Source organism: Corythoichthys intestinalis, chromosome 4 (genome assembly GCF_030265065.1).
Source record: "Corythoichthys intestinalis isolate RoL2023-P3 chromosome 4, ASM3026506v1, whole genome shotgun sequence".
In the NCBI taxonomy this organism is placed as follows: domain Eukaryota; kingdom Metazoa; phylum Chordata; class Actinopteri; order Syngnathiformes; family Syngnathidae; genus Corythoichthys; species Corythoichthys intestinalis.
In genome coordinates, this window is record NC_080398.1 from 13,948,386 (window position 1) to 13,957,589 (window position 9,204).

Genomic DNA, 9,204 nt, shown 5'->3' on the forward strand with positions numbered 1-9,204 from the left:
AAGCAGAGAGAAAACCGATCATTCTCAGGCTTATCCTCAACCCGTTTTTATTTTTTTAATGACTGTTGTCAAGTCTGACCCTTCCTAAAAAGCTGTGTTCAAGGCAAGCTAGGCGCTAATAACGCACAGCTGCACCGCTACCGTAGCATCTCTCTCTCTTTTTGATGACGTAATTGCTGCATGAATTCCGATTTGAGAGACTGGACAGTACAGTCCGCTGCGACAGTCTGGAAAAATGTGGCCCAGATCGGATTTGAACCACATACGAAAGTGACCCAGATCGGATTTGAAATGGTCCAGTTCTATGCGACTTGTCACGTTTAGATCGTCAAGTTAATGCCTCACTCGAGTCGGAAAAACACAAAAAAATCGGATTCGTGCATTAAGACCTGTAGCATGAACGTAGCCTAATTGCTAGATGCAGTCCGTGCCCAATCCACTCATTAAATTCAGCTGTTTCGACAAGGTTAGAGCCGCTATCCGACTCCATCACGTTCATTTGTAGCGTTAAGCGCTAGCGTTAGCCACTAGCGTGTGGCTTGGCTAGGCAAGGCAAGGCAAGGCAAATTTATTTACATAGCACAATTCAACACAAGGCAATTCAGAGTGCTTTACATCACATGAAGACCATAAAAATCACATTTAAATCAACACAACGTAAAAACCAAGACAAAAGATCGCATTTAATCACAGAATAAAAATAAATAAATAAAAATAAAACAAAAACTACTACTACTAATAATAATAATTGAAATCAGCAATGGAGATAAGCACAAGAGGAATAGAAAGCAGATAGATTTAATTATATAGACAGTTATGGATATGCAGTGCTAAACAAAAGCGTTTTTAGCCCTGATTTAAAGGAGCTAACAGTTTGAGCATACTTCAGACGTTCGGGTAACTTGTTCCAGAGGTGAGGAGCATAATAACTAAATGCTGCCTCACCCTGCTTGGTTCTTGTTCTTGGAACATGGAGAAGACCGGTTCCAGACGACCTTATGGGTCTGGATGTCTCATAGGAATCTAACAAGTCAAGCATGTATTTTGGTCCAAGGCCATTAAGTGTTTTGTAGACGAGCAGTAGTATTTTATAGTCTATCCTTTGACTCACTGGAAGCCAGTGTAGCGATTTCAAAACCAGTGTAATGTGGTCCAGCTTCCTTGTATTTGTGAGGACTCTGGCTGCAGCATTCTGTACTAGCTGCAGCGTCCTGACTGATTTTTTATCAAGACCTGTAAATATACCGTTGCAGTAGTCCAATCTGCTGAAAATGAATGCATGCATAAGTTTTTCCATGTCTTGTTGAGTCAGAAGCCCCTTAATTCTGGTTATATCTGGCTACCGGTAGAATGCATTGAAAGCATCCTCTTTGGTAATCGTGAGAACAAGGGAGGACAGTGGGTGAAAGCCCGTCTGGATGCCGCCGAGAGTCTATTTAATGTCGGGTGAAAGTTTGGCAAACCTCTCTTATGCCACACTCCATCACGTTTGCTTGCAGCGTTAGCCGCTAGCGTTAGCCTACCGGGCTCGTTTGTTTTGCTTCCTGATAACCACGTGACTCCATACGTAAGCACACTGTCTGCTTTCTTAAAGGGGAATGAACATAGCTGAACAACACAGAGTCAAAGCGGGATGAAAAGACTATTTTCTTGTTTTATTAAATTACCGAATTTACCGTCATGGTCAAAATTACGTCGGTCATCGTAAAGAATTTCGGTACCGGTAAATTTTCGGTTTACCGCCCTGCTCTAAGGTGAGGGCAGTAGAGTGTATTTGTTAAAATAGGAGAGCTTGGTCAAGGTACAGCGAGACAGTAACTGTGAACCGCTTCCCCACCATCTAACCCCTGACAACTAGCCAGGTTACTGCTCTCCTAACTACCGGTATGCTATCAGGTGTTGTTGTATGAACTGATGAAGCTTGCTCGGATGAGAGGCAAAATATTATCCAAGACGACCAGAAAAATCCAGTTGCAATCGATTCAATACCATGAGAATATAATCAATTTTATTTCAAATGATACAGCTGACGTCTACCAAAGGACGTGCGTTCAATCACCCGCCCTGGTGACCATGTTGAAATATCCTCGAGCAAGATACTGAAGCCCACATTGTTCGTAATGCTGTGTCATCAGTTGCTAAATAAGGAAACAGGAACAAAATCCTTTGAGTACTTTGAACTTAAAAAAGCACTTTACAAGTGAAAGGACATTTACCATAACGATGCATTTTGTTACTATTAAAATGAACAGCAAACAGTACATTCTGAATACCCATTGAAAAATTTTTCCCCCTCGTGTACATATAGCCTTGGCCATCATTCCATGCTCATGTATCTATCCATCATTCTGTAATGCTTATGTTATACGATCAAGGGGGAAGTGGAGCCAATCTCACCTGATTTAGGGCGGGAGAGAATGCACACACATCCTCGGATTTATAACTCTTAGCCGAAACAAATTCCAAGAGTCGAGATTCCAACCAAGACAAAAACAGATGCTATTCTGAAACATATTGTCTTTTTCTTGAAACAGTGAGATATTTTGGGAAGCGAGAAGATTGGAGTGGCGTTGAATTCTTCAATATGATGGACACACAAAGAACAGCTAACCAAGGACAAGAAGGTTTATCTGAAATGCTTGACTGTTTATGGCAAAACTGAAAGGAATGGGAAGCATATGGAAAGGATCAATGATACAGGCAAGGGCGTAGATTTAGTCTCAACATTGGTAGTGACTATATAACAGCATAACGTGAATGTACACTTTTTTTGGGACGGGAAATTCATAAGACCAAACAGATTGGTTGAACGGGGGTCAGGGCTACATTTCTCACAAATATAAACCTAATTAATTGATGGGCGAAATGATCAATGCAAAATAAATGTATATTGACTTACATAAACTTTCACGTCTATTGGTTCAGGTGATGCACCGTTCGATTCCAACCTTTGTTTTCAAAAACTAACAAAGAAACATTTTGAAAACTTCAAGAATAAATGTCTGGATGGAGCCTTCCTTCAAGTAAAACACTACTGCTTGTGTCCACAAGCACAGCCAAACTCAACAAAAAATTGGGCTGCTTTAAGACAACATAAACAAAATAAAAATCCAAAAATTGGTGTGAGAAGCTAAACCTCGGTTCACTACATTTCTCACAATTTACATAAAGTCAACAGTAGAAAACACATACAGCAGGACACTTTTCTCTCAGCAGCTTCCTACTTGAGTTTTGCAGGTTAGCAAATTCACAGTTTAATGTTATGCTAATTCTGATGCAGGTCGGACTTTCCGTAGCAAAATTAGTGGTGTGTTCCCCAACTCCACAACATTGACGTCTTTTTACATTACTTACAGTGGCTGCTGCTGGCTGAAAAATATTCTAATATCCCTCCTCTCGTAAAGGGGCGTAGAAAGCAGCATTTTGTCAACATGTTGCGTTTCTGCCAGGGCTGTGAGTGCGTGTGTGTGTTAAGTCATCAGCCAATCAAACGTGCGTTTGAGGGAGAAAGAAAATGGACCGGCACATTCAGCAAGTGAAAAAGGGTAAATGTAAGTCTGAACATAATGAAATAACGCTTGAAATTACCTACATAACTGAAGTCATTATATCATCAAATAAGGTTGCTTAAAAGTTGGTGGGGACTATTTGAGAATCCTTAAATGTTGGTAGTGTTATGTCCCCACCGTCCCTAAGCAAACCTACGCCCTTGGATACAGGCACGCAACAGGCTGAAAGGCCTAAATCCAAATGTCATGGGGTGAGGGGGTGAGAGTGACGTTGCATAATAATTGTGAAAGTGTGGTGTTTAGAAATCTGTCCAGATATAAACTTTGCGAAAGAGGTAACTGCGCTACAGTAATTGGAAAGATCCTTTGCTTCGTGTATCACGAAATGCATTTTGTTGATTTCAAAAAGTTTCAATATTATTCTTAGGTGAAAGAATCCACAAAAATGTGATTTAACACCTTAAATCGGACACAGCGATTTGCACAACTGAACTTGTGTCATCACACTAGTTGCTTAATTAGTGTGATTAACTCATGTAACTTCTTCTTTTCTTGTATTTTCACCATAAGAGAGCTCCGAGAAAGGTACTGTACATGTATGTTATTATTAAAGTTTGTTCATCAGTTTGGTATAACTCAGTAAATTGGAATATAATTTAAAAGTTCTTTCATTATAGTAGTTTAATTTAAAAGCAAAACTCATATTTATTTATACGAAGTCAATTAAGAATGACTATACCCATTTCCATATAAAAAATCAAATTTATTGTTTCTAATGTAATATTCTAACTATTCAAATGGACTATCTGTAAGAGTCATAATTTAAGTCAGCGTTATGCTATGACACAATCTAAATTGTTTCTGAGGGGGGAAAAATTGTCTGTGTTGTCTGGGATCTATTTTGTTTTATATGTGCTTATTGTTTGATGTTGTTTTTATATGTTTTTGTTAAATAATTTCCTGGGGCAGATATATTCATACATTCATTCATTTATTCATTTTCCGAGCCACTCATACTCATGAGGGTTGCAGGGTTGCTGGAGCCTATCACAGCTCTTTGTTACATAATCTTTTCAAATATTTGTTTTAATGTTTATATTTAAACTTTGGAAATGAATCAAGTTTTGCACAATATTCGACTTTATTGAGATGTACCTTTATTTATAGCATCCTGAGATGTAAAGAATTAAATACTTTTTTTTTTTTTAACATGTTATAGCTTGTGTGTCCAGTTCAGTTTTTCTAACATGCATAATGTTTAAACAGGACTTTTGAAGACACTGGCAAAGACTAATCCAGTATTATTCTGCTTCTTGGATTTTTTTCTTGGTTAGCTGATAACTTGTGTGGAAAGATTTTCTGGCGATTTGGACCAGTGATTCCCAACCATTTTGCAGGTATGTCAACTTTACTTTTTTACGAAACACATTAGATGGCGTAAATGATTTTAAGATCGTCATTATTTAGGGATATTATTGTGACATCTTTGCTTGGTATTGTATTGTGAGATTTCGTTCTTGTAAAGTTTGTTCCCGACCTCAGTAGCACTTTGTAATTTGGAAACAATGCTGAGACAACAAATGGCTTCACCTCTCAAAAAATGCATTTCAAGACAAAAATCACCATCATCGTGTCATCTTCATGTCGAAATTTTCCATTTGTCACATACAGCATATTAAGTAAGAGTACTTATGAAATAACTCTGAGGCACACCTTTATTTATTAAGCGGCATAAATGATGGTTTTCCTTCATTTATATCTTTTGGTTAAGTCACAAATAAAGAATGAGTCTGGTTTTGGGTCTACATTTTTTAAGATGAGGAAGTAACCACAAAAGGAACTTGCAACATGTTGCATCAGTATTATGAATCAGTTCTACTTTTATTTTTAAGAGTTCAAGATATACAATTTTTACGTCAATGTTGCACTGACTCAGGGGCCTGAAAAGAATGGTATTTCTCTTTGCAGATTCCAAGAAAATGGCGGCCATAACTCCAACTAGCTTTGACATTAACAGAACAGCTGCAACTGAAGAAGACGGGCCAAATGATCTTTCTGACTATGAAACAGAAATCTTCTATACTCGGTTGAATCACTCTCTCAACATCATGTCAATTGTCATTTACTCTCTGGCTTTTATCCTGGGTGTGCTGGGCAATGGCTTGGTGATCTGGGTAACAGGATTCATGATGAAGAAAACTGTTAACACTGTATGGTTCCTCAACCTTGCTGTGGCTGACTTCCTCTTCACAGCTTTCCTTCCACTGAGTGCGGTCTACATCGCTTTGAAATTCCACTGGCCTTTCGGGACATTCATGTGTAAGCTTAATACTGCAGTTAGCACTCTTAACATGTATGCCAGTGTTTACATATTAATGGTGATAAGTATCGACCGATGTGTGGCTGTGGTGTTCCCTGTTTGGGCCCAGAACCACCGTAGGGTCAAGAGGGCTTCCCATGTGAGTCTTTGTGTTTGGGTAGTGGCTCTGATTCTAAGCATTCCACCATTCGTCTTCAGGGACACAGGACCGTCGTTCTTCAGCAAAGATGTTATTAACTGCTTCAACAACTATGCATTTTCTGATGACTTCACACCCGAGTTGAATCAGCTTCGACTGTTTCGCCATCAGTCCCTAGCCCTGACTCGCTTCTTCCTAAGTTTTGCAATCCCCTTCAGCATCATTGTCGCCTGTTATGCTGTCATCATCCATCGCATCAGAAAGAATCTCAACCTGGTTGGCCGATCAAGTCGCACTTTTAAGATCATTGCTGCTATTATAATTGTTTTTTTCCTCTGCTGGGCTCCCTTTCACATCCTTGTTTTAATGGAAGTAACCAGTCATAGGCTTACAAGTGTAGAACTCCAAAAAGTTGTAATGATCGGGAGTCCAATAGCCACAAGCTTGGCCTATATCAACAGTTGCCTTAATCCGTTTCTCTATGTGTTCATGGGACAAGATTTTAAGGATAAAGCATTCAAATCAATTTTGAGAGCACTGGAGAATGCTTTCCAGGAGGAAGACTCTCATGCAGATTCAAAGACAGTTGAAACCAGTCAAGGTAATGCAAATAGTTAATTAAAAAACAAAAACAAATGAGCCCTATCACAGAAAAATTGCGTGACATACAAAAAGAAGATCATTTTAAAAGCAAGTGCCAAAAACATTGATTCACCCTTTTATCTGTAATTGTTAATAGAAGTAATTTAAGATGCAAGTCATTTTCCAATATCTGAGACTCTTTTATGCACAAGATTGGTCACAAATAGAGTGTGTCTTTGTTAAAGCCTCCATGAAATATTTTTTAATTTTATTGCAATCGCTTTTGTAACCGTTTTATGCAAGTATCCACCTTTCACAATGATTTTCCATGCCCACTAATATTAGTAGCACAGAGCAATGAGAAAAGCCTCCTGGAGTCTGCCACTTCCAGGTTCTAAACTGAGCCACATCAAGCTTTGAGTATATAAAGCATCATTTAAATGTATTCATCAGTATTTGCTGTGGTTTACTTCTATTGATTTTTCCTGCATGATGAGTTTCTGTCTTCGTCACATTTTTTTCACGATCGTTTCACTGGAAGCCACCTTGTTCGGCTTGCTTGCCGCCAGGAGTAGGCCGTCTAACATTTAGGTCAACTTTGGTTTTTGTCAATGTCCTATGTCGATGATGATATTTAGCCCTGATGTCATAGATGTCACAGCTAAACACGTATTGCACAGGTGAATGACGAATCATTTTATCACAGCAGGTGGATCTCATGTGATGTACAGCACTTTGAATTGCCTTGTGTTGAATTGTGCAATACAAATAAATTTGCCTTGCCTTGCATTGTGAGCGTATCGGGAAGACTGTAATCATTAACGGTTATTTTTGCGTCAGTACCATTCAATAAACATAACATTGTAGCCAAGAGAACGCGTATTTAAAATTGCTATTAAAAAAATATATATATATTATATATATATATATATATATATAAAACATTGAAAAAAAGTCTTTTCCAAAAAATTGACAATAAACTAGTTCAGTTCAATATTTTCAGGCATGCCACTCAGTTCCCCCTTGAACAATACAAAGGGCCACGTCATACAGTACGTCACACACCCCACTCTTCCGCCGTTTGCGCTGTCAACCTGTCACTCTTCCCAACTCGCCAACTCATCTGAAGAAAAAAACGTCAAATCTGGTCCCTCCTCTTGCTCGAATTGATGAAATAATGCATTAACTTGCGCTAAATTTAGTTTTCGATTCATTCCGCTCGTTTCAAAGTCGCTCGCTCAATCCAACCGGCCATCGCTCGCTACCTCGCTTTCCTCTCCTTAGGTGGCAACTCGCTCGGCAATTTATTAAAAATGTTCACAAAACGTCCATGCTTATTGACCTCACAATAGCTCCTGGGATATGCAGTCTTTCGTGGTGCTTTCGGTTTTGAAAAAGGACAAGAAATTATGGAAATATGGACATAAATACATGGTCCATGCAGCGTTTTATTGTTTATTTTACCTCAAATGATATTATATCTCATTTTACTTGGTCGACTGACTTCAAGTAAAAACGGGCGTTGACCTCAACTTCCGCACTTTCAAATGAGACCAACCAGCGGTACATGGGTGACGAAATTACAGCGCGACAAGGCTTCAATGATGGTATGCGTAATTTTGTCGCCGCCGACATGTTCGGTGTTAAAGGTTTAAAACACCTCTTGATGTTTTCGTTTTTATAAAATTTGCAAAAATTAGTTTAACTCGTAGAACGCCATTGTTGTTGACGTCACAATGCACTGTGGGCGGTGACGTCAACGGGTGGTGCTGCCGGGCATTCATAGTATGACTCTAGCGACATAAACATATCATCTGTTCAGCCCTTTCAATTTGAACCCGAGAGGAACATTAATGATCAGGACAGCACTGTCGATATTTCACAAAACGAGTAGCAAAAGCAAAATGAACAGGAAAGACGGCATGAGACGAGAGTACACACAAGTGTAGCGTCCTACAAGAAGCGAATTTGACACCCAAAGTTCTACCGTGCGCTTTCAGCTTGTTTTGTTTTGATGCATACAGGCAATACGTACTAAAATGCCTTAAGAAAATACTTAAACGTAGTAATATCAAATTTAAGGGTGGTTTAAATACGCTACGTGACTAATGTGGTCAACAGATCAGCAATCTGCTTTAAAGCTACCACAAGAAAACAATGCTTAAAAGTAGGGTTGTTCCGATCATGTTTTTTTGCTCCCGATCCGATCCCGATTGTTTTATTTTGAGTATCTGCCGATCCCGATATTTCCCAATCTAATTGCTTTTTTTTGCTCCCGATTCAATTCCAATCATTCCCGATCATTTTTCCCGATCATATACATTTTGGCAATGCATCAAGAAAAAAATGAATAAAACTCAGACGAATATATACATTCAACATACAGTACATAAGTACTGTATTTGTTTATTATGACAATAAATCCTCAAGATGGCATTTACATTATTAACATTCTTTCTGTGAGAGGGATCCACGGATAGAAAGACTTGTGACATTGTATATTGTGACTAAATATTGCCATCTAGTGTATTTGTTGAGCTTTCAGTAAATGATACTGCAGCCATTCAACCCAAATGCATGATGGGAAGTGGAACCATGACTCTGCGTAGTCCTACCAATTGATATATCTTCTCTGCGTTGAGAAATAACACAGG

General features: G+C 38.8%; 1 protein-coding gene across 3 annotated transcripts; it reads left to right on the plus strand.

Annotated features, from left to right (window-relative positions):
• Positions 1-3,871: 3,871 nt before the first annotated feature.
• On the plus strand, positions 3,872-7,356 carry LOC130914487 (chemerin-like receptor 1). Of its 3 annotated transcripts, none has more exons than XM_057833726.1 (3): positions 3,872-4,094; positions 4,776-4,906; positions 5,478-7,356. In XM_057833726.1, the coding sequence occupies exon 3, from the start codon at positions 5,489-5,491 to the stop codon at positions 6,584-6,586; it is 1,098 nt and encodes a 365-aa protein (XP_057689709.1). In that variant the 5' UTR covers positions 3,872-4,094; positions 4,776-4,906; positions 5,478-5,488; the 3' UTR covers positions 6,587-7,356. The 3 variants fall into 3 exon arrangements, with proteins under 3 accessions (XP_057689709.1, XP_057689711.1, XP_057689710.1); XM_057833728.1 differs by having other exon boundaries at positions 4,844-4,906; XM_057833727.1 differs by having other exon boundaries at positions 4,087-4,105.
• Positions 7,357-9,204: the final 1,848 nt, after the last annotated feature.

Coding starts and splice junctions, on each gene's coding strand:
- LOC130914487 (XM_057833726.1), top strand. CDS start 5,489: ATGGCGGCCATAACTCCAACTAGCTTTGACATTAACAGAACAGCTGCA.